The sequence below is a fragment of the Fukomys damarensis genome, unplaced genomic scaffold (genome assembly GCF_012274545.1).
Source record: "Fukomys damarensis isolate Sample0158 unplaced genomic scaffold, DMR_v1.0_HiC HiC_scaffold_34, whole genome shotgun sequence".
In the NCBI taxonomy this organism is placed as follows: Eukaryota; Metazoa; Chordata; class Mammalia; order Rodentia; family Bathyergidae; genus Fukomys; species Fukomys damarensis.
Window position 1 is genome coordinate 6,293,806 of NW_022900946.1, and position 24,860 is coordinate 6,318,665.

A 24,860-nucleotide genomic window follows, 5' to 3' on the forward strand; every position below is an offset into this window, starting at 1 on the left:
GCTGGGATTACAGGCATGCGCCACCACGCCGGGCTTAATTTCTATTTTTTTAATCTAAAAAATTTAAATGTTTAAACCTCCCTGTCTTCCCTGACCTCCCCAACCTAAACCTACCTCTTTCCCTAGAATCAACTACTTTCCATATATTTTTCCAAAATATTCTGTTATACTAGCATGTGTATGTTTATATCACCCCACATTTTTAAATGAGAGTATATTGTGAAGACATCTGAAACTTAGGTTTTTACTGAACTATTATCTTATTTTTTTGGTACCAGGGATCAAATTCAGGTCCTTGCAAGCAAGGCAGGTGGCAGAACCACTGAGCTAAATCCCCAGCCCATGAACTCTTATCTTTATCTGATAATAGCTATAGCGTATTCCACTTTGTAGCTGTATTTCAATTAAGTATTTCCCAGGGAGTAGTAAATCATTTCTAGTCTCCTGCCACCACCAGTAGTAATAACAACTGTAATGAATGTATGCATCTTTGGGGATTTGTGAGTCTAGAATAGAAGTGCAGGCGAAAAGATAGGAGCACTTTGCTATTACTGGATACACACTTCCAGTCACCACACTAAGGATGCCAGTTTTCTCACACCTGTGCTAATAGATTTTTGACCACAGCATCTTGGCATCTCCTCTGCTGGCCTCAAACTCCTGGGCTCAAGCAGTCCTGCCTTAGCCTGCCCCCTTGCTAAAGTAATGAGAAAAGTGTTTTCCCTGCAGTTTATATTTGCATTTATCGGGAAGTTTGTGTATTTTCAACGTTAACCATTTGTATTCTATGCTTATCTTTTAAGAGTGCTAGTACTTAGGAAATAAACTTTTGCAACTGGAGATTGCAAATTTTTCTCCCAGTCTGTCTTTTTGCCTTGTTAACAACACCTCAGTCCTTTTTGTGCTTGACAGTTATATGATCTGAGTATCAGTTTAGTCTGTTCCCGTCACTGGAAATGCCACCAGATCAGTAATGACTTTTGACTTCTTTGTGTCTTAGGACTTAATTTTCATGTGCCTACTGCAGATCTTCATTGCTGTACCTGAACATTTATATTTTCATAACTGCAAAGTAGAAGTGGAATGTCTATCATTACTTTCAGAACTTTTCCTGGATCTTTTGGATATATTTTTCCAATCTAAACCTTAAATTTAGTTTGGTTCCTAGGCAGAGGCTGGTACATTTATTGAAATCAAATTAAAGAGACTAAAGGAGACCAAACAGTACAGAGACTTCTTTCCAAAAATACAGCCTTATGTCTTCCCATTTGTTCAGATGAGGATCTCAGGTAAGCGTTCAAATTTTTATTGCCATAATTTTTGTTGTACACAAAAGATTTGCCTCATCATAAATGTAGTATTTTCCTTCTAACACATTGCCTATAGGAAAGTTACTGATTCCAGCAATCTTGTTGAATTATCAACTAGCTTTTACTTGTTTCTCTTGATATATCTGAAAATACTAATCTTGACGCCTGAAGTTTTGAACCCTTTTCTAACTCCTGTGTAACTCAGCTGGTACATCCAGACCTTAAATCAGAGTAAACATGCTTGTCAGTCCCTAAAGAATATGTCTGGTGTTTGATCTATGTTTTTTTTAATCAGAAATTAACCCTGTATTAAGAATTTACATCAATAATAAATTTTGCCTCACCAAATAATTTTTACTTTTCCCTTTTGTTCATGTATACATATATACATCTACTGTCTTGCTTTTTGTTTCCTTTTTTTGTGCTGTAGATAGAACTCAGAGCTTCACACGTGCTAAGCATGTGCTCCAGGGCTGAGCCACACCTCTGGCCCATATCCCCTTAGGTTCTTTCTTAGTATCTTTAATACAACATAATACTTTGATACCTTGATATGAAGGGGGAAGTGACTAGTCAAGCAAACCAGATACCATCATATAGTCTGTGTGTGTGTGTCATTGTCAGAGTCCCTAAAATCTCTCAGCAGTACCAGTGTGTGCACAGTTGTGTGTAGTTCTTGTGTTGTACAGCAGCTTTCCGAGGTTTATTGATCCTGCAGAACTGCAACTCTGTGCTCTTTGACCTACATCTTCCCCTTCCCCTCACCATTCAGAGCCATTGTTGTGCTACTTCTGTGTGCAGTTTTTTCTTCATTTCACCTGTGAGATTATCTGCCTTACTTCTCAGCGTGGTGTCCTGTCCCAAGTGGCCGGACGCCTCTTCTCACGCCACATGACCATTTGTGTATGTGCCACCGTCTGTCCATCCATCCACGGACAGTTCGCTTGTTTCCATATCTTAGCTGCTGTGAATAATTCTGCAGTGAGCACAGGAGTACAGGTATTTTTACAGGGTCAGAACGACTATTTCCTTTGGGCATATACCTAGAAGGACTGCTGGGTCCTGTGGTTAGAAACGCCATCCTGTTTCCACCAACACTACAGGGTCCCTTCCCCACACCTGCGCCAGCATTGGTTATTTTGTGTCTTTGGTAACAGTCACTCTAACAGGTGTGAGATGAGAACTTACTCTGGTTTGACTTGCCTTTTTCCAATGATTAGTGATGCTGAACACCATTTCATATACCTGTTGGCCATTCTGGTTTTGGAGAAATGTCTATTCAAGTTGTTTGCTTTTTATTTTTGCTAGTTTACATTTGTATATTAACCCCTTATCAGATATATAGTTTCCAAATACTCTCGTTCCCTCTCTCCCTCTCCCCTTTGGAGACAAGATCTCAACACGTAACCCAGGCTGGCCATCCTCCTGCTTCAGCCTCCCAAGTGCTGGGATTGTCAGTGTCACCAGGGCGAGCCCAGCTCTTTCCTTTTTCTCCCAATCATGAGGTAAGTGATTTTGCTCCTGCTCATGCCCCTTCACAGCCCCAAACGATGGAACCTGTCATCTCTGGACTGAAACCTGCAAAAAACGTGAGTCAAAATAAAGCTTTCCTCTTTGCAAGTTGATTATTTAAGATATTACAGTAAAAGCTAACACATGTATCATTTTCCCAATGTCATTTATTAAAGAAATTCTTTCTCCGTAGTATATTGTTATGCCCATACCATGCTGTTTTGTTACTACTTTACGGCAGTTTTTTTCTTTTTTTTTGTACCAGGGATCAAACTTGGGACCTTGCAACTTATAAGGCAAGCAGCATTACCCCTGAGCTAACTCCCCAGCCCTTTACAGTAATTTTTAAATCAGGTAGTATGCTTCTAGCTTTGTTACTTTTACTCAACAGTGCTCTGGTGTTTTGAGATCTTTTATGGTTCCAAATGAATTTTAAGGAATTTTTTTTTCTATTTCTGTGAAAAAATGCCAGTTTTGTTTTGTTTTTGAAGATACTGGGCATTGAAACAGAGGCCTCTCCCTGAGCCACACCTCAGCCCTTCTTATTTTTATTTAAAATTTTTGAGACAGGATCTTGCTAATTTGAAGAGGTGGGACTCAAATTTGCAGTCCTCTTGCCTTGCAGTGCTGGGGTTACAGTTGTGCACCACACCTGACCATCGTGAGAATTTTCACAGGGTTTCCTCAGTCTGCAGATTATTTGGGGTACTACAGACATCTTAATGACATTCTTCTGTCTTTGAACACAAGAATCTCATTATTTGTGTCACCTTCAATTTCTTTTACCAGTGTTTTTATAGTTTTCATTCTGTTACTGGGATAGAGGTCTTGTCCAGATTGAAGTCTTTAAAGAATTGAGCCGGACATCCAAGATTAGCAGCAGGATCAATTTTTTATTTGATTATTTTTTGAGACAGGGCCTCACTATGTAGTTCAGACTGGCCTTGAACTTGCAGCAACCCTCTTGCTTCAATCACCAGAAAAAAAGACAAGATAAACTCCATGGGATGGCTGAATTTGGTGGTGCACGCCTGTAATCCCAGCATTTAGGAGGCTGAGGCAGAAGTTCAAGGCCAGCCTGAGCTAGCTCGTGAGTTCCTGTCTCAAAACAAACAACCCTGGCCAAAGACCCTCCACAGGTGGGGAGCGGATCAGTGAGAAGAGCTCATACCCCTGAGCGCTAAACCTGATTGGGGCTGGGATTGAGGGTTTGGTCTGACTCCTGCGGGCAAGTAGCTTGCCTCAGTCCCTCCATTTGGTTTTGGAATTTTTTAGCTTTTTTGGCCCTTAGAGGACCTGGAGTGGCATCCCAAGCCCACTGGGGTCAAATATGCATTGTCAGTGACCATAACTAAGATTGGGGTCTGACGAAAATTGCAGAAGACACTAACACAGGCCAGAAACTTAGCCTCCTGGTGACCCTTCCCATGATACTCAAGAGCTGGGCCTCAACGCGGAAAGTGGAGCCAGCCCGCGGAGTGGGCCCTGTTCCCAGCGGTTCCCTGGTTACCTTAGCTCAGATCTCGCCCGGAAAGGCGGCTCCAAGGCAGGTGGGTGTCCCCATCCTTTCTCCAGCCTCTTTCTTAGCTTCCCCCAGCCCCAGTTCCTTTGGTTGTGTGTGTGTATGACACTATTATAAGTGGGATTGTTGATTTCTTTTTGACCAGTTCAGTGTGATTGCATAGAAATGCTGATTTTTTTTAAACTTGCAAATTTGTTAAATTTATTATGCAGGGTTTTTTGGTGGATTCCTTGGGATTGCCTGTGTGTAAAATCATGTCCTGCCAACAGGGCAATTTGACTTTAGGCAGCCGAGCACATCAATTACAGTTGGTGTGACTTGAGAGCGTTGTAAGTATCAAATGCCAGTACGAAAAGAGTGCAATACAAGACTTTAAAATTACATTTTGATGCTTTAGATATCTGGGGCTAAATAATACATTAATGTAGCTATTTAAAATTTTAAAGGCAGAGGATTTAGCTCAGTAGCACCACACCTGGCTTGCAAGTGCAAGGTCCTGAGTTTGATCCCTGGTACCCAAAAAGAATCATCATCTCAAACTTTAAAAACAACATCCCGCACACGTCTGCGGGACTCCTGTAACCACGTGAACACCACAGCACCATGACGCCAGTTTAGTATTCGCATTTATTTTAAAAATACACAAAATATAAATTTGTACATCAAAGTCTGATAGCCTCGCTTAGACACTGTTCCATACTTACCTGGCATCTCTGCACAGCAAGAGTAGATGGATTTGACTAGGTTTTTGCTGTGGTTCTTGTAGACTGGCTTCTAGGCATTTTAAATTCTGGCATCTCTGCACAGCAAGAGTAGATGGATTTGACTAGGTTTTTGCTGTGGTTCTTGTAGACAGTTGAGCCTGCTGCATAAAGTAGGCTGTTGTAAAGGTAAAGTGGCCACAGAGCAACAGTGAAACAGTTCAGCTGGATTTAATGAAATTGGCAGAAGTCTTAGCAAATAGATAATCTAAGACTACATACTGGCTTCTAGGCATTTTAAATATTAAAAACCTTGAGGTTTTCTTCATCTTGTAAACATAACTTTGACTTTTGTTGGCATTAAGTTTAAAAAGGAAAATATTAAACCATGACTTTCATCGTCCTGCCCACATCAGTATCCACTCTTTATTATGAGAATGAAACCAACTGATAAGCAAAATACATCAAGAATTTGCAAACTGTACTGCAGACAAGGTCCGGCCGGTCTCTCCGGGAAGGATCTCACGAGCTGACACTGCCCCGGCCGTGTAGGGTCCCCTCTGTCCCCTGGACCATGCAGTGCCACAGGCCCTAAGCTGTGCAGTTCCTCTTGCTGTGTCTTCTCAAGCAAGTCCAGACTCGGACTTCGGGCTGTGCCATCCTTTCCTTGGGTTCAGGTGCGCTGGGTTGGTGATTTGCTACTACTGTCAAGACTGTACCGTCCCTTTAAGGTACCACATGCCACCATAGCTTACACAGCAGTCCTGAAAACAGAGAAACGTGCTGGAGGCAGTGTTGGGGGGTGTGTGGCTAGTACCTTGTGTCTAGCATTTCACAACTAAGTCTATGACAATGGGCAGGATATAAATAACAGAGAATGGCAAGCATGCAGCTGTGGTAATTAACCTGTCTGGGCCCTTAGGCCACCTTTCTCAGAGGATACAGTGGACCCTCAAGTTACAAACAACTTGGGTTAATTAGGTTAATGGAAGATTCATCAGCCTCTTGTTATCTATAGCGTGTATCCAGGTAAACATCCAGCCCTCAGAAACCCATCGAGTTTGTAAGTCAAGGGTGCACTGTATTTATAAAATAAGACTCCTGAGTTGGCTAAAATTAAGATGCTACGCTGTCTTATCACTTGTACGTATGGCCCTGAATGTTTGCTGGGTCACATACAGGGAATTCCCATGTAGCATTTCAGGTACTATGCATTTCATAATACTACTTGATATAGTATTTTAAGTTGAGAAAAGTAATTCTACTCAATGTCATACATTGTACAGGCTTAATACGTGGCTACAGCAACACTCGTGAGAACAGTGCAAGGTTCAAAGGAGGGTGTAGCCGGGGTTCCAGCCTCAGCCTGTCCCTGGAGGACAAGGAGGACCCACCAGGCCACCCTGCACACAGGACTGGCCCTCCTGCCAGCTGTGGAGGGCCCTAAGAAGGCCTGCTCTAACACAGACACATCTGGCGCAAGGCGCCAGACTGGCATCCTTTCCTTAGAGTTGAGCATCTCCCTGTTTTCACCCTCATTTAAGTTGGCACTCAGAGCTCAGACCCACAGCCTTTGAGAAGGGTTACACACAAATCAGACATACCTTGAGCACTTTATCCACCTCCTGTTTGCTTAGATCCTCTCCACACTCTTGAGTCAAGCGTGACTGGATCATGTTTCGGCGTACTCGGTAGTTTTTTGAAAAAATTTCAAACAAAACCTGTCGATGCTTTAGTGGTGAAAATATGTTATTATGGGAAATACAGTACCCTAAAAATGAACACTCCCCAACAAGACACCTAAAGCCATAGACTTGACACCACACTGCAGTCTCTGATAAAATCCTTGCCTGGAATATCTGGTCAAAGAACAGCAAATCTGGTCAATTTGTCCTCTCCATATCCCAGTCAAGGTACATGCTCACAGAAGAGTGGGAGAAGGGACGCTTGGACACTTCTGCTCAATAAGGGTGATAACTGATGTAGCAGGGAGAGAAGCCACCGCTGAAACCCACATGGAAATGTGGGAAGGGATAAGAGGGCGTCCAAACTGGTTACAGTCGACAAGCACACCGTCACATCCATAAAACGACGGAAAATCCACTATGCCCCCAAATATAAATTACAGAAGAGTTGAAATCAGCACAAAGGCAGAAAAACTTAAATGAGAAAAGACAAGACTAGTGTGTTCAGTATCAGACATAAGAAATCGAAAGCAAGAGAAAAAGGTAAAGGAGTTATCAACTCATAAGGATTTCCTAAGAACAACCCAACTATTTCAGATTCTGAATTCAGGGTAGAGGTGAAACTGCACCAATACAGAAAATAACATAAAACTCTTCAGCTTTTTAAAGACGGAAGGATAGGGATCAATATTTGAAAACCAAGATGAATGTCACTGAATTTTTGACAACGGAAAAACCTCTTATTCAGAGACAGTGATTTCCCCCTTAAAATTCTAGTCCCAAATGATAATGTGAGGGCAAAAGAAAGCCATTTGAAAGCATGAAAGAATGCAGACCACTCCTCTGACCCCCATAAAGCGAGGAGGAAGCTAAGGTTCTAGAAACCAGCAAGATGAAGGAAAGCAGGAGGTAACGACTCCAGGTTCCAGGGAACCCCGCTCCAGGATGTCAGTGCTGGCGAGTGTCCAGAGCAACATGACGACAGGAAGGAGTAAGAAATGGAAGTGCACTCAGAGTGGCCTCTGGCCCCACCATGGTCACTCTCAGGTCTTCAGTTAAGCTAGAAGCAGTAATGATCAAGTGAACTGAACAGTAGTCTTAAGCTATCTACCTACACCTTCCACGTCCTCCCAGCACAGCTGAGAACTAACCCTCCGCCACCCCGCAAAGCCCATCGACAGCTGCACCCGCACCTCCGACAGCAGCAGGGGCCTCAGCCAGAACACGCCAATGCTGAGCTTTGTCTCCGCCTGCTCAAGTGCAGCCCAAACTCACAGACTCCTGAGTGCTGGCCACTTAGAAGTGAGCACCTGGCTTTTTTTCCCTCCAATATGCATTTACTACTTTTTTCCTTTAAGTTATCACGAGTATTTCAGGAGTAGGTTGGAAACTTAGCAATCAAACCTTAACTTTAAATCATAGAAAACATATGGACCTCAAGGTCTACGGCTCTGTACCGTGCAGAGAGCACCACTGGACTCCTGGGAGCCTCTGCCAGGTGTGATGAGAGACAGAGTGACCACTTCTCTAACCTAAAACGCCAGGGTCCGAGACCCAGTAAGGAATCCCTCCGATTCCTGTCACCCGAGTCTGCTGAGAAATGTGCTCCTCCGCGGTTTCCAAGCCCGACTGGGTGTCACAGTCCCCTGGGAAACTGCAGGCACTCACAGTTACTACCCCACGATGGCATGGAATTGTATCGCTGCAGTGCATGCAGGGAATCTCTTCTCAAAGGTAATTCTGACGCAGCCAGCCCCGGGCCATGGTCTCGGATCCACATGTTCAGACTCAACCTACTGGCCCTGGCCCGCCCAGCTGATCTTGATGGCACAGAGAGGAGAGAAGGGTCCAGAGCAGGAGAGGCCGGAAAACCCGCTGCACAGCTCCCAAAGGCCTTAGTTAGCAGTTCAAGGAGCCCCGCACCACCCAAAACATAGCAGCAAAGGTCACCTTACCTGATCGCTCATGTCTCCAGACTCCCAGAGGGCGAACACCTTCTGCTCGTTAGGGGAAGCAGCAGTCTGTCGGGGAAACTGACCCACAAGCAGGTGTGAGTTGATCACCTGCCACAGGCTACAGTTCTTACCCCCTCGCCCCTTCAGCCTGACCAGCACGGTTCTAGGGAGGTGAATTCCAGTCCCAGCTCCTGCACAGGCAGCCTGCAGGTGCCTGGAATAAGGAAAACTGGGTTCTTCTCGTTTCAGCATTGGTGTGGCCTTAGCAACCAGTGTCCTCCTGCCCTGAAGCACCAATCCTCTGATGTGTCCCAAAGTGCCCCATTCCTCATCAGCCTCAGAGATACCCAGGGCTTCCTTTCAATTCTTCCCACAAGATTATATTAAGTGTGGCTTAGAGGCCTTGCCCAATTCCCAAGACATCCACGGTACTTGCATGGCAGGGTTGGCAGGTGGCCTGTGAAAAGGGTGACATGGGCCTGGTACTTGTAGAGGGACGGAGGAAAGGGTCCCGGTATAGTGGATTCCAGTCCTGGTTTCAGAGCGTAACACTAATGATCACTACTATGTAAAGCTTGCCATCTCATTTGCTGATCAGCAACCAAGCAGTACTGAAGTATTGCTGTGCTCCTACGTGAGGAAAAGTAGACTCAAGAAAGGTTTACTTTCTGCCCACAGCTACACAGCTAGTAAGTGGCAGAACTACGAATTAAATCCGTGTGAGGCCACTTGCTCTCCCTAAGCCACAGCTCTCTGGTGTGGAAAAGAAAGACGGACCCGAAGTGCCTCCCATTTTGGACAGGCCTGTGATTCAGTCACCATGTTGGATCACAGAAGAGCGCACCACACAGGGCCCTAGCGGGAACACAGTCAGGGCGGGTCCTGCGAGTGGTCCACATGGCTTCATCTCGGCCCAGGCTGCCCTCCAATCAGGATGCCCTTCCCTTGGCAGGCCTCAGGCACAGAAAAAGGCAGACCTTCAAAAACCAGACATGCCTGCTGGGTGGCCAGGGGCCCCAGGAGGCCTCACCAAGGAGGCCCGAGACAGCTGCTAGGCTGAGGTCCACAGGGCCACCTGCCCTAGTTTCTGTTCCTCATGTGCACAGGCGCAGGCCTTGGCCTCCAAGCATGGTACTTCCCACCTTGGTAATGGACATGTCCGCACCCCACTTCTGAGAGAGCCACAGACCCACCTCCCCCCACTTGCTGCAGAGCTGGTAGGAGAGAACAACCCAAACTGCCTCCCTTAGGCTGCAGCCGGTGTGTCTTCAGCCTTAGCTAAGGCATCGATCTTGACACACTCTGTTCCTCCATTTCTCCCACTGATAGAAAAGCTGGGTGCAAGTGGCTCACTCTGCCCCCTCATGGCTGGAGACAGGAACAAGGAGCGGCCACACAGCCCGTGTGGTCAGCGAGTTTCCTGGCCACTGGGACACCAGTGCTAGGAGGGCGCTCCCCTCAACTCGGTCAAAGCAGAAAGGGTGGAGCCACCACACTAAGGTCCAATCCCAGCTCTGCCACTTCCAGGGGGCTGGTTGCAGGAGTACCTGCGTTAACCGTGGCCCTGCTGGAGAGCAGACAGCAGGCCGGGGCCTCCAGATCCCTCATCTGGTCCTACAATACCAAAACCAGATAACCCCACTCTAGACAAGGACACAGTCACAAATGGCCACCCCAGGAGAGCAATGTTCACACCAAGGATGTCCCCCGACTTTCCCATCCCCGTGACTTCCCCAGAGCAGACTGCTCCCCATGGTTCCTCACAGCCAGGGAAGGCGCTGCCCTCCTTCCGTCTCCCTGTGCTGGCGGGCACAGGCTGTACTTACAGGCACCAGTATCTGCTTGCAGCCAGCGGCCAGCACCGTGTCCTGCAGCATGTGGTCCGAGATGCCACTGAAGAGCACGTGGCCGCGGGGCAGGCTGGCCACGTGCTGGTTGAAGAGGCGCTTGAGTTCGCTCAGGGTGAGCACGAACTGGCTCTGAAAGGTGGCCTCCACGAAGGCCCGCAGTTCCCGGGCCGCAGGGCCACTGGCACAGCCCGGGGGTGGGTGCCCGTTGACGCTGTCCCCGCCTGCTGCCCACCCGGCAGGCAGCCCGTTGGCCAGCCTATTGGTGAGGCCATCACTGGGTGAAGTGTCCATGGGCTCCTCCTCTGCGTCCTGCTCATCCTCATCCTCTCCCTCCTCGCTCAGCGGCTCCTCCTTGATCTGCACACCGGGCAGGACCATGGCCGCCTGGAGCTGCTCCTTCCGCTGCTGCAGCTCCCGCTCCAGGAAGGTGTGGTTCTGCTGAGCCTTGGCTTTGGCTGTCTGGATCCGCTGCTCCCCCGGGACCAGCCCAGCAGGCCCTGTGGGGGTGACAGCATCACTTGGGAGGGCACCCCAAGACAGGAACCCGGCTGGGACAGCAGCAGAGGGCCAGGCGCTTTCACCCCCACCTTGCTCAGGGAAACTTAGCTACTCCAAGAATGAAGGAAGGAAATCAGACTCCCACACTCAATGTACAGAATCGGTTGCTGCTGAGTTGACTGTCAGCAGCTCCTCTGACCTACAGAACAAGTCTCAGGACCAGATGCAGCCATCACTGCTGTGGCCTCGGGGAAGGGAGGACGTAGGAAGCGGGGACAGAGCGGAAGGGTCACAAGTCCGAGGCCGGGATTTAGCTCAGTGTCACCGTGCCTGCTTCGTGAGTACAATGTCCTGAGTTTGATCCCCAGTACTGGGGTGGGGGAGACTGGCGATACGCTCAGCGGTAGAGCATTTGTCTAACATGCGTGAGGCCCTAGGTTCAGTCCTCAGTGAGGAAGCAAAGGAAAGGGTCGCCAGTGAGAAACACATGTCCCTTCCTCTAGGCCCAAGCTATGACCCACTCTAGAGAGGCAGCCGTTCTGGGCCCCAGTGTCCACGCTGGAAGCGGCCCAGCTCACAGCCCACATACCCGATTGTCCATCCAGCTTCTTTGGCATGGTTTCCTTTACAAGATTATAGACTTTTTCTAATCTGAAAAGAAGAATAAACCCTTCTGACTCTAAGTCACATCTCCTACTTTCTGCCTCACAACAGAAACACCCTCCAGCCCCAGGCCTGCCCAGGGCCCTATCCCGAGACTCCACATCCACTCAGAGCACCAGGTCCACAGTGGGGAGGGGCCCACCTCCTCCCCACCCGGTCTGGGCCCTGCCTCTTTTCCTTGGCATCCAGGCCTCCTCTCCACCCCCCAGAACGTCAGCTCTGACACCAGGGCCTGTGTTGGACTCGGGGTCGGCCAGCCATGTGCCTTGGTGGGACGGAAGTGGTACACAAGGCTCCCACTGCCCAGATCAGGCCCGAGTGGGCCTTCTTGGAGAGAGCAGCCTACCCTAGAAGCAGGGCACCAGGGGTCCTGAGCACAGACGCCACCGTTCACACCTCGCCCTGGTGCATACTTAGCCTGGATGCCCATCCACAGCAAGTGCTGCCGCTGGACCACATCCGGGTGCTTCTTGATGAACTCCCCGTCGTACGGCAGCACGAACTCCCAGCCTTTGTTGATCCTCACTAGGGCCATGTGCTCCAGGAAGTCCTTCACATCCTCGGCACAGAGCTGAGGGGAGCAGGAGGGGCAGGGTGAGGCCTGGCCCGCCCCAGTTCCCCTTACGCAGCAGGCCCCAGCCTCAGGTCACCACAGACACCACTTACTTTGGTCACCGCTGCCACCTCTTTCCTTACCACCCAGCGACTCTTCGTGAATTTCCACATCTGAGGGAGAAAAAGCAGCACGTCCCGAGACTGGGCCTGGGGCCTCAGTGAGGGCACAGACAGAGGCTCAGCTCCTTGCCGTGAGCCTTGGGCAGTCACTTCACCTCTGGTGCTCTCCCCTGGGACGGCGGGGCCAGCCCACCCTGCAGCACACACACTGCCTGGGGAAGGCTTTGCCCGTCAGCCCAGCCCTGCAGCATCCTGGCGTACCCCAGAGACTGCTTCCGGCTCGCACTGGCAGCACACCACAGCCCCATGCTGCCTCAGCACCCTCTCTGCCCAAGTCTGAGAGACTCCCACTTAGTGACCCAGGCCACCATCTAACAGCATCTGCGTGACTGGGGAAGTGGGGAGCAGGCAGGGGCGGCTGAGGCTGAAGGCACCCAAGCCCTAGAGGTGAGAACACACTGCTCATCCCTCTGACGCTGCCCAAAAGCCAATGAGGAAGAGAATACACAGCTTCTCCTCAAACAATGAAGGGCTCCCGGTGACGAAGCCTGAACACAAGCACGTCAAAGGTCCTGGAGGGCAGTGCCAAGACGACGAATTTCAGCAAACTCAAAGCACAGCGCTGAGGTCTAGGGAGGCAGCGCTAATCCCAGCAGCAGGGGTTTGAGGCTGGGCGGTAGGGGTTAGGCTCTGGGTGTGGATGAGGCAGGCGATGGGGAAAGAGGGACAAGCTAGCTCTGCAGGCAAACTTGGGACTGTGGTAAATGGGGACCATCACTCCTGGCCGCAGCACCCGGGGCTGGGGACCCAGCATTGTCACACTGCCCAAATATTCACAACCGCTGGTGTGCCAAGATTTTGATCTGTACAAATCAACAACCCAGGCAAGATTCTTCAAAAGCCACCCAGCCAAATGAGCCATGCCGCTGGTCCAGGAGGCCTGAGGTTCTCACGGCCCGAGATGCCAGGGTCCCCAGATGAGGAGGAGGATGAAGGCAGGTCCAGAGATCTGCAATGAGGCCTCCTCACACACCCGCCTCGAAGCCTGTGCCACCCCCTCTTCACCCATGTCCCCATGAGCTCAGGGGGCCCAGGGTACTTACCACGAAGTCACGGCCCCTACAGAGCACCTCAGCAGGCACGCCACTGTGAGGACTGGACGAGTCCTTGGGGTACAGGATGTCACTGCCAAAGCAAGCGGGGTACAGGTCAGTCCAGGCCTTGTATTTGGCCCCCCTGCTTCCTCCTTTCCAGGCCTGGCCTACAGCATTCCCTCCCACGCTCCCAGCTCACTGGTCCCACACACTCTTAGGGAATTCTTGTCTAGCGTGACAGCAGTGAACAGCGTAGCCTGGGCCCCTTCCCCAGTTTATAGCACGAGCTATACTTGGTCTGAGCCCACAGGCTCCTCAGAGACCTGGCTCTATAAATACTTATGTGGGAAAGCAGCAGCCCTCACCCCACAGCAGGAGTTCTTCCTCCTGCCCCTCACCCCTTCTCAAGCTACCACTCCCACACCCACAAGGCCCAAGGAAGGGTCAAGGGCCCAGAGACAAGCCTGAGGCTACAGGGAAAACTGCAGTCCAGTGTGAGTGTCTGTGGTGCCAGGAGAAAGCTGTGCTAGTGCTGCTTGCTCATGGGTGGATGGATGAGCTGAAGTCAGGGATCAGAGCCTGGGTCCCAGACAGGGAGAGTGTAACAGAGCCCTCAGAGAGAACATGACAGACACTCAAGGCCAGAGGACTTCAGTGTCAAGGCCCAGGGTGCATGAGCAGGGCGGCAAGGTGCAGGAGTCTCCACAGCAAGACCGCGACCCTAGGCTGGCTATGCCTGCCTGCAAGGCCGGGCTCCCAGGACCCGAGGCTGGGGATCTGGCCGCTACTCAGAGCAGGCATCCACTAAGGCAGCACTCCCAGGGTCACATGCAGCACCAGGCAGGGTCCAGCCCAAGCCCCAGAGGCCCAGTGCTAACCCAGCTCTGTGGCTGCTTGCTGAGAAGTCTCGAAGTCTCTGTCTCTCTGGGCAGGGCCTCAGGTGTGTGACGGGACAGCCCTTCCTGGCTTTCATCATTCACAGCATAAACGCACATATGCACTGCCATTTAACAAGCAGCATGTTATGGAACAGCCATTCCGCAAGGAGAGCCTGGTGACTCAGGATGAGACCCAGGCATCTACTCAGCAGTGAAAGGCTGCCACCGTGTGGGAGTAACAAGAACACACTTTACAGTTTGCTGGGCAGACCACGAAATGGACTTTTACAGCCAATTACTTTTTAAAAAATGTGGAGCTATTCACATTGTCAGATTATTTACCTTATACTGTAGCGCTCAAGAGTGAATATTGATGTACTTTACATTATATCATTTTAAATTATTATGATTCAAGTATGCACGGTATCACCATGATGCATTTACCAATTTTCTGTTGCGTCCAGGCATCATGCTGGGCACTAAAGTGTTGGGGGAGTCAGAACAGACTCTCGACTCCCCCAAAACTGACAGTTTGGCTGAGGAGATGATGAGCGTAGTGGAGGAACTACAGGAGAAGGGAAACCACCCTGGGGCATCGAGACACAAATCCAAGACCTCTGAACCCAAACTGGATATGTAAAAAGAAATCCACACTGAGGTCGATGAAACTGCAGAGAGCCAAAACAGGAAACAAAATTATCTCCAAAGGAACAAGAATGTGACTGACAATGGACTTGTCGATAAAAACTGAGGTCAGAACACAACAAAATTATATGGATGTGTGGAAGGAAAATAACCACCAACCTCAAATTCTACACACCACCAAAACAGACTTCAAGAACAAACGAAGTAAACTGTTCCAGATAAACAAAAGCCAAGGAACTCTATCTCCCTCAGATGGGCATTAAAGGGAATATTAGATTTTTTTTGTTTATTTTGTTTTTTTGGTACCAGGGATCTAACTAGGGCCCTTGCACTTGCGAGGCAGGTGGCGGAAACTCTGAGCCAAATCCTGGGCCCAGGAATACTAGTGTTCTTTAGGCAGATGGAGATGACACCAAACAGAAACAGGGGATGCAGGAATGATGAGCACAGCAAAAGGGTAACTATGGGAGAAGACCTAAGGAACACTCGGAGGATAAGGTAATGTCTTGTAGGGCTTACAATACCAAGAACTAAAATATACAAATACTGCAACTCAGGAGTTGGGAGGATACAGATTATTCTAAGATTCTGAACTTTCTCTGAAGAGGGTGCAAGAATATGAAGGTGCAGTAAGTCATGAATGTAAGCAGAAAATTGCAAAAAATGTCAAAAGTAACTTCCAAATTACTAGGGAAAAATGGATTAAAAAATCAAGTAGAAAAGGTCAAAATATGAATATAAAATGCAATGCAGGCGGGACAAATAGAAAGCTCTCTGCTAGATTTAAACCCAAAACATCAGTAACTGCCCTGAATTTAATGGTTCAAGTAATCCCAACGAGAGCCTGCAGGCAACCTACCTCTTTACCACCCAGTTTCCTTGGACTAACATTGCCACCTTTTGGATGCCACGAAGAACAGCCACGGAATCCACGGAAGGGCCCAGGAGGCTCATCAAGTTAGCGAAAGGCATGACCTTCACTGAGGCAGATAGGAGAAGGCTCATTAGACAGGCAGAGTGGCCTGCCTACCAAGCCTATGCAGCTCCACACTCACAATAGCCTCCTCCAATGCAGTCACAGTGGCATCAGTAACTGTGAACAGCCAACATTGCCTGCCAGCTGTGCCAGCTGGGTGTGCTCAGGACTGAGGCTCTCTGAGCAAACACCCAACCAGGAAGGCTGGCAGTGCCTGAGGAGGGACGCTGCAGGGTTTCAAAGCTCGGCCATGTCACCTGGCCACAGAATCTGTCCTTAATCACTGCGCTCTGACCCCCAGGTGAGAATGGGGTGAGGCCAGGGCCAGAGGGGGGTGTGTCCCAGATTCTTCTCCAGAAGGCTGGGCCCCAGAACCCTGCTCGGAGTTCCTGTCTGTCTCTAGCCGAGACCTCATGTGGACATCTCAGAGAAGCCTGGAGCCTGGTTCAGGTCTGCCATGCACCTGCTAAGGCCCTTAAAGACCAGTCCATGCTGTACAGTGCCCTGTGGGGCACAAAAGAGTGCTCCGTTACGAGCTGGGTGTGGCGGCACACCTCTGAGCCCCAGCACTCGAGGCTAAGGTGGGAGGAGTGCAAATTTAAGAACAGCCTCGGCAACTGAGTAAGACCTCGTCTCACAAAATACAAGGGCTGGGCCAGGGATTTAGCTCATTGGCACAGCACCTGTCTTGCAAGTGCAAGGTCCTGGTCCAATCCCCAGTACCAAAAAAGTAAATATAAAAATAAAAAATAAAAGGGCTGGGGATGTAGCTCAGCATGGAGGCCCCGGGCTCAGTCCTCAGCCCTGTGGAAGCACTTTATTATGGAAATGACCCCAAGTTCAAGCTCATATGCAAAGCTCTGCAGTATGCCCTCCAGAAGCTTCACCTCTGACCCTCCACATCCCCCAGACAAATGAACTGAAGCGCAGGTCAACAACCTGCCCATGTTCCTGCCGCAGCAAAGTGACAAGGAAGAAAGATCTGCAGCCGGGAGGCCTCTGGGTGGCAGAGCTCTTTGGCCTGGCCCCTGGCTCCTGGGACTGTCCACAAAATCCCACATACTCCATTTCCCTGGAAGGTGGCAAGGCCAGAACCCCTGAGGGATGGGAGACAGAGTGTGGAACCCACCGTTCTTCATCAGTATCTTGATCTGGTCGGCCAAGGGCAGCGTGCGCAGCTGGGCCATGGACAGGACGTTGCTTGGGGCCACGGGTTTGTCTCTGTTGAACACAAAGGTGGGGGTTGGAGGCTGGCAGGAGGATGTGGGGATGCAAGGCAGTGGACGCTCAGCCCCTACTCACTTCTCCTCCTCCTGGCTGGGCGGCATCAGCATCATGAGGTACTCGCTGTGGGGAGGGGTGAGGTCAGGGCCGCTGTGGCTTTGTCCCCCTGCACCCCTGCCTGGCACAGGCTGTGGCCAAGGTCCAGCTCCACCCTCTCCTGGCAGGACAAGGTGAGAGCCCTATGGAAGGCAGGGTGCCCTTTTCCCAGGTCACCCTCAGCCCGCCTTTACCCTCCCCACACAGAAGGACCACAGTCCCCAGGGAGGACCTCCTGGTGCCCTGGGCCAGCATCTGCCAGTCCCACCTGGCTGACTTGACAAGCTCGGTGTTCTCCACTCCACTCGAGCCCTGGCACAGCAGGTACTGGCGCTCATGCTCCGAGCGGCTGTCCTGTTGGGGGAGAGAAAGGTTCAGCCCACTGTCCAGCCCCACCCACCCAGCTGCTCCGAGACTGGCCACAGAGCCACACTCAACTCTGAGCATGCAGCCAAGTTCTGCAATGTGGCCTCAACCACCTGCCTTCCTAGCGCCAGTACCTGAAACTCAATTTCCTGCCTGTAACACAGGAGCACAACCAGCAGTAACTAAAATATTAGCTAGCATTCACTGAGCACCTACAGTATGCCAGACTCTAGCCCAGGGGTTGCATACACATGAGTACATCTCACACACAAAACAACACTACAGGGTTTTCACTCTTCCTGCATCATAGGTCAGGAAACAGGCTCCAAGATGTTAAGTAACTGGCCCAAGGTCACACAGCAGGAAATAGCACTGGTCTGGAAGTCTGACCCCAAGACTCTGTCCATACAAATCTCTTCCAGGAAGGACCCACTAAAGTCGGAAAGCACCAAAGAGTCCCTGCTCTGGTACCTCTGAGAGCTAATATTCAACTGCTTCTGTCACTCAATACACAGTTTGAAAGACCAGGTTCTAAAGTCAAGGCTCACAATAAAAACAGCATATATAAAACTCCCCCAGGCAGCTGAGTCATGAACCTTGGGGTGTGTCACAGGGCATACAGAGGCACCAGGGTCCCATGGAGTGTGAGAAACATGTAAGCAAACACTGCCCCGCTGCAAGCCCAGCGAGGTGCTCAGTTCCTGCGGGTCCAGTGGGAGCAGCAAGCTGGCCTTAAGGACGTCAGCTGTCAGGCACAGACTGCTCATGCCGGAAGAGAAAGTAAATTAAAGTGAGACAGAAGCCACGCCAGGCACTCGCAGGGCTCACCCTCAGCCCGTGGTAGTGCAGGTGGACCCAAGGCTCCTCCGCGTGCTTCTTCTGCAGGAACTCGTAAGACTGCACGCGGCGCTGACGGGCCTGCTCTGACTCCGGCCGGGAGAAGCGTACCTGGTGGGGACAGGTCACACACTCAGGCCAGTGGCACTTCCGAGGCCGCTGTCCCAGCCCTTGGCAAGCCCAGGGAACATGAAACTGGGCTACTTCCGTGACACTTCCCTTTGCATTTCCTGACCCGGGCCTTTGAAATAGTTCCAGCCCCGTTCCTCTCTGTGAACCTCCAGCACATGCTAGAAAGCAAGAAGCAGCTTTCTCCTGCCTTTGCCTGCCCCACCTGGGGTGTGAGGCCAGCCTTGTCACACAGGGCCCTGAATCCCCCAGAGGAAAGGAGCTTCCTAAGGTAACACAGCACCCCGAGCGGTCCAAAGAGCACGCCAGGTCCGTGCAGGCCACGCCAAGTCCTCACAGACATGCAGCTATGCGCCACAGCTCAGGTGCCCACACACCCTCACGATCCACCTACACGAGCCTGGACGGGGACCTTTACAGACCACTAATGGACGGTTAACATTCCTCTAATCTTTAGCATTATAGAAACTTCTCACCTAAGTACCACAGAATGAGACTGTGTGCTAGGGCTCCTGGGGCCCAGCTTACCACTCCCGCCAATTCCCACCAAGCCCCAGGAATCCCTCTTGCAGGACAGGACTGTGGCCCTTTTCAAAGGTGATTAAGCCTGGCTTGGGTTACTCCCTCCCAGCAGCCAGCAAGGATGCGCAGGAGACATTCCACACCTGCCACACCCTGAAGAGGCATCCACCCCTCGCCGCCTCACCTCCCAGGCCAGCACTTACCGTGATCTGCTTCACATCCTCCTCCGCCTCATCCTGAGAGGAGTCCCCAGCTGTAAGAGAAGCAGGAGAAGCCTCCACTGTTCGCAGCCCCCATCACAGGGAGGCCCCACGAAGGCAGGTCTGGGAACCCTCCCACATGCAGCTGGCCGCGTAAACCTAGTCTCAGCAAGGGGCAGCTTTGCCTCCCACGGACACTGGTGATGTGTGCAGGCTGTCTCAACCGTGGGGTAGGTGCTTCTGGCATCTTGTGGCTGAGGGCTGGGATGCTGTCAAGGACCCTGAAATCTGAGCTTCGGTACTTTTTCTCATAACTAAGCCTGCCAAGATGCAGACAATGAGACAAATAGCAGGGCTGAGGACCCAGACTCACCCTCATTGGCTGCTTCCCTCTCACGGTGCTTGGCATCAGCCTTATCCAAGTAGGAGAAACTGGGCCTCAACTGTAGGATGCCATGTAAAGGTGTCAGGTGGAGCTCACCTACAGAAGAAGAAGGGCTTGAATGTGCCTGCACGAATCGAGGCCGACACACTCAGCTCGGCTCAAGGGAGTTGGCAGGTCCCCGAAGGTCTAGGCCAGTGGTGGCGAACCTATGACACACGTGCCACAGTAGTCTATTTGTATCATTGAAAGCTCTAAAAGGTTCGCCATCACTGGTCTAGGTCCACTGCTAAACTACCTCCCACCCTGCTCCAGATCCCTTAGGGTCTCCAGGTTAGGGCCCACTGCCAATTCTACCTGGCCTTGCTGGACACGGCAAGTGAACACCCAGACCAGGACATGAGCCCAGACTGTGTAGCTCGAAGCCCTTTCCTTTGGGTTCAGTTCCAAAAGTCCCCATCGCTCACAGACCCTCCCACATGGCTCCAGTTCCTCTTCCAAGTGCCTGCTCCAACACACCAGGCCCTTACCCGTTGCCCCTCCAGGCCTTCACCTTCCAGACCCCCAACACACACCCCTAGACTTCTCCTCCTCCTCCTTCCAGCCATCTTTTCCTATCAAACTCTACCCATCCCATTAGGAAGTCTTGGTGCCAAATGGCTAGAGAAGCCCAGGGGAGGGGTGTCTTTGTGGCCTCTGACCAAGACTACAATTTTCCTTGCATTCCTAGCTGCAAGGAATGTGGCTGTGAAGAACTATGGCCTCAAGACACAGTTCCAAATAGAAGACTGCAACTATTTAACACTATTTTTTATTCTATTTTCTTCAGTGTTCACATTAGTTTCATTTACTACTTTATAGTTTCTAAATACTTAAGCACCTTATACTTCATATCAGCCTGCTAAGACTCGATGCCATACAATTCACCACTTAAAACATATAATTCAGTGTATTTTAATATACTCTGGTGACCAGTGAGGACCGTTCAGCTGCAGGGGAGCTTACGGCTCCTCCATCTCCAGTGCCCCCGGCCTTCATCAGAGCAGACAGGTGAGGACCACCCAGCTGTGCGGGTGCCTCTGCAGCATCCTCCAATGACCCCTGTGCCTCGGGCCTCCTGGTTGTGCTGGTACCTGGATCTGGGTCCACACTGCAGAGGCACAGTGGTCACAAAGGCCATTTTACTCAGCTCCAGAAGATAGAACAGAAGTGAACAACAGCAATAAAGGCACATCAGACCTCTGTAATTGATAAGTTGGAGGAATCACCACCTTCCATCAGAACCTGGACTATCTTCAGGGGAAGGGCAGGGGGAACCTGCAGCAGAACCTTGCAGAGTTCAACCCTGCAGGAGGTCAGGAAACCCAACTTGGGCCTTGCAACCAGAATTCAGCCTGAATCTCAAGGGTCTGCCATTGGCTTGTTGAGACTAATAGACTTAGTTCCGCACACTTCTGCCCACACTGTCTACTGTGACAGCAGAGATATACCCCGAAAAGGGCTCTTCAAATTTTTCTTTCTTTTCCTCTTATTTTTAATTTTTATTTTTAAAATTTTATTTTTTCTCATTCTGCAAATTCTTCCTTTTTTCTTTTTCCTGCTCAGTCTCTTCCTCCCCTACATTATTCTTCATCTCCCTTTTTTTTTATTTTCCTACCCTAATTCAGATTTTTCTTTTCTTTTTCCTTCACTCGATTGTCATTAGTTTCAAAGGAAAGTGAGTACAATTTATAGCTTCCCTATTACTGTTAAATTGTTCTATTCTTGTCTTTGTTCTTGCACTGTGATTCCCTCTTGTCTTCAACAGTTTCCTAGAGTTTGCATGATCATCCTGTGTCCTCTGGCTTCACTTGAAATCTTCTCCTATTCTTTTACCTATTCCTCTCCTCCCAACTCCTTCTAAGTCCCCATCCTGAAGGATAAAATTGCTATATTGAAGAGTTTATTCACTATAAACACATTTTGGGATGGTCCTCAATTTTTATTTAATTCATATGGTTAAAGGTGATAGATTAATGACTACCACAAATGGTCAATTTCTAAGCTATGCTTGATGCTATTGGGTTGCTGATGGTATCAACTGGGCTAAAGGGCTGTGATTGATTTGATCAGTTGTCTTTTCTGATATTATGAAAATGAGACTGTCTGTGAGTCATTAGAGACTCAAAATCTAATGGGCAGTTATATCAGGAAGATCAAAGTACTAACCCAGGAATTAAACCAAGAACAGCCCAACAACAAAAATAAAAATGAGAAAACTTAAGCAAGGCACAAATACAGACTTCCAGTTCACTAAGAGAAAATTCTAGGGGAAACAAGGTGGAAAAGTCTTGACAGTCAACCACCAGGACATCCTGAACTCACAGCAAAGTAACAAAAACAGATCAATCAGGCTCTAGAAAAATTCAAAACAGAAATAATTTCCCAGATAACTACAGAGATGGTGAGCACAATGAAAAACATGATTAGAGACTCTAGAACAGAAACTGACAAAAAAATAGATGCGTTCAGGACCATGATAGAAGCCATGAATGCCCAACATAGGAAAGAAATGGAAACCATGAATGCCCAACACAGGAAAGAAATGGAATCCATGAAACAGATTCAAACAGATATCCAGGAGATTAAAAACTCTACTGAAACATTCGCGGCAGGATAAACAATTGTGAAGATAGAATTTCAGATATAGAAGATAGGATTGCAGTCAGTGACCGTGAAAGAGAGATCTCTTAAAAACAGTAAGGGATCATGAGAAATTGAAACAACTCCTAGATGATGCAAAGAAGAATAACATGACTGATAGAATCCATGAAGTACCAAGAGAAAGTACAAATGACTTTTAAAAACTGTTCACAGAATTAATGACAGAAAACTTCCCAAACAGGGTATGAATTTGACATACAGATAAGTGAGGCATATAGGACTCCAATTAGCCATGATCAAAAAAAAAAAAAATCTACACCTAGACATATAATAGTCAAGATCCCAGAAACCCAACAGAAGAACATAATACTATAAGCAGTTAGAGAAAAGAAACAAATCACATGCAAAGGAAAGCCCATCAGAATCACCACAGATTTTTCAACACAAACCCTCGGTCAAGGAGAGCTTGGAGTGAGGTATTTCAAGCCCTAAGAGAAAACAACCTCCAACCTAGACTAATATATCCTGCAAAACTCTCTTTTAAAATGGATGTGGAAGTAAGATACTTCCATGACAAAGAACACACGAGGAACTTCACGAATACCAAACCAGCACTCCAAACAATTCTAAACAATATCCTAGAAAAAGACAATGAAGGTCACAATACCATGAGGTCCAATAGAGCAAATCAATTAGGCAAGGCAAGAAACTAAAGGGAGAGGGGGAAAAATTAAAAAGAGCCAACAAGAAGGACAATAACATGACAATGATAAGTCAATATATATCAGTCTTAACCAATGTCAATGGCCTTAGTTCACCAATCAAAAGAAACAGACTGGCAGAATTGATTAAGAAGCAAAATCCAACAATACAATGTACACAAGAAACACATCTAGTTCAAAAAGTAACTCACAGACTGAAAGTGAAAGGATGGAAAACCGTTTTTCATGTCACAGAAGCCCAGAAAAATGCAGCAGTAGCTATCTTATCCATAGACAAAGTAAATTTCAAACCAAAACTGATTAAAAGTGACTAAGGCCACTACATCCTTGGTAAGGGAACAATCCAAGAGGAAGAGGTGACAATCATAAATATATGTGCACCAAATATTAATGCCCCCAACTATATGAAACAAATACTAAGGGACATGAAAAACCAAATAAGCAGTAATTGTAATGGGGGACCTAAATACCCCACTATCACAGATAGATCATCTAGACAAAAAATCAACAAAATACTAGAACTGAACCAAGCTTTTGAACAAATGGACTTAATAGACATCTAGAGAGTGTTCCACCCCACAAAATCAGAAGATGCATTCTTTTTGGGTGCACATGGGTCATTCTCCAAAATAGACCACATACTAGCTCATAGAACATGTTTAAATAAATGCAAAGGAAGGCCAGGGATTTCACTCAGTGGCTCTGCCGCCTGTCTCACAAGCGCAAGGACCAGAGTTCAACCCCCGGCACCAATATAAATAAATAAATGCGAAAGAATCGAAGTAATCCCATGAATATTATCAGACCATAGTGCAATTAAGCTGGAGATCAATAGCATAAGAAACCGTAAGAAATTCACAAACACATGGAACACTCCTGAAAAATCAATGGGTCACAGAGGAAATTAAAGAAAAAATTAGTCAGTTTTTAAAAATAAATGAAAATGCCAATACAACATACAGGAATATATGGACCCAATGAAAGCAGTTCTATGTGGAAAATTCATAGCAGTGAATGCCAACACTGGAAAACAGAGCAGGCTCAAATAAACAACCTAATGATGAATGTTAGGCTCCTAGAAAAAGAAGAGCAAGAGCCGTGCGTGGGGGTGCATGCCTGTAATCCCAGCACTCAGGAGGCTGAGGCAGGAGGATCACTGGGAGTTGGAGACCACCCTGGGCTACACAGTGAGTTCCAGGTCAGTCTCAACTATATAGTGAGACCTTATCTTTAAAAAAGAAAAGAAAAGAGCAAGAAAAACCCAAAGATCATAAAAGGGAGGAAATTATAAAGATCACACCAGAAATCAGTGCAATGGAAACTAAGAGATGATACAAAAAGAAAAAAAAAAATCAATGAATCAAAGAGTTGGTTTTTTCAAAGAATAAATAAAATTGATAAAACCTTAGCCAACCTTCTCAAAAAAAGGAGAGGAAAGGCTCAGAACCATGCAATTAGGAACGAAAAAGGTGAAGTCACAACAGATCCAGGAGAAATCCAGAGGATCATCAATACACACTTCAAGAACCTGTACTCTATTAATTAGAACACAAATTTCTTGATACTTGTGAATTACCGAAGTTGAAAAAACATAAAAAAATTCTAAACACCCCAATTACAATCAGTGAAATTGAAAACATAACTAAAAGTTTACCAACTAAGGCCAGGGATTTTACTCAGCGGTTCGGTGGCCTGCCTTGCAAACACAAGGACCCGAGTTAAAAAAAAAAAGTTTACCAACTAAGAAAAGACAAGGTCCTGATGGCTTCACTGCT

At 48.4% G+C, this 24,860-nt stretch overlaps 1 protein-coding gene across 4 annotated transcripts in view; it reads right to left on the reverse strand.

Annotated features, from left to right (window-relative positions):
- Positions 1–5,140: 5,140 nt before the first annotated feature.
- Polr3e (RNA polymerase III subunit E) overlaps positions 5,141–24,860 on the reverse strand; it is a 33,034-nt gene continuing 13,314 nt past the window's right edge. For all 4 annotated transcript variants that reach the window (XM_010623446.3, XM_010623447.3, XM_019207396.2 and 1 more), the window contains 15 exons: positions 19,712–19,819; positions 19,342–19,391; positions 18,479–18,598; positions 17,553–17,638; positions 17,267–17,311; positions 17,094–17,185; positions 15,848–15,968; positions 13,475–13,556; positions 12,363–12,422; positions 12,110–12,267; positions 11,623–11,684; positions 10,512–11,032; positions 8,686–8,763; positions 6,650–6,775; positions 5,141–5,809 (listed from right to left, as the gene is read on the reverse strand). In XM_010623446.3, coding sequence (XP_010621748.1) covers positions 5,753–5,809; positions 6,650–6,775; positions 8,686–8,763; positions 10,512–11,032; positions 11,623–11,684; positions 12,110–12,267; positions 12,363–12,422; positions 13,475–13,556; positions 15,848–15,968; positions 17,094–17,185; positions 17,267–17,311; positions 17,553–17,638; positions 18,479–18,598; positions 19,342–19,391; positions 19,712–19,819 — 1,766 coding nt within the window. In that variant the 3' untranslated portion in view covers positions 5,141–5,752. The remainder of the gene's footprint in view (positions 5,810–6,649; positions 6,776–8,685; positions 8,764–10,511; positions 11,033–11,622; positions 11,685–12,109; positions 12,268–12,362; positions 12,423–13,474; positions 13,557–15,847; positions 15,969–17,093; positions 17,186–17,266; positions 17,312–17,552; positions 17,639–18,478; positions 18,599–19,341; positions 19,392–19,711; positions 19,820–24,860) is intronic.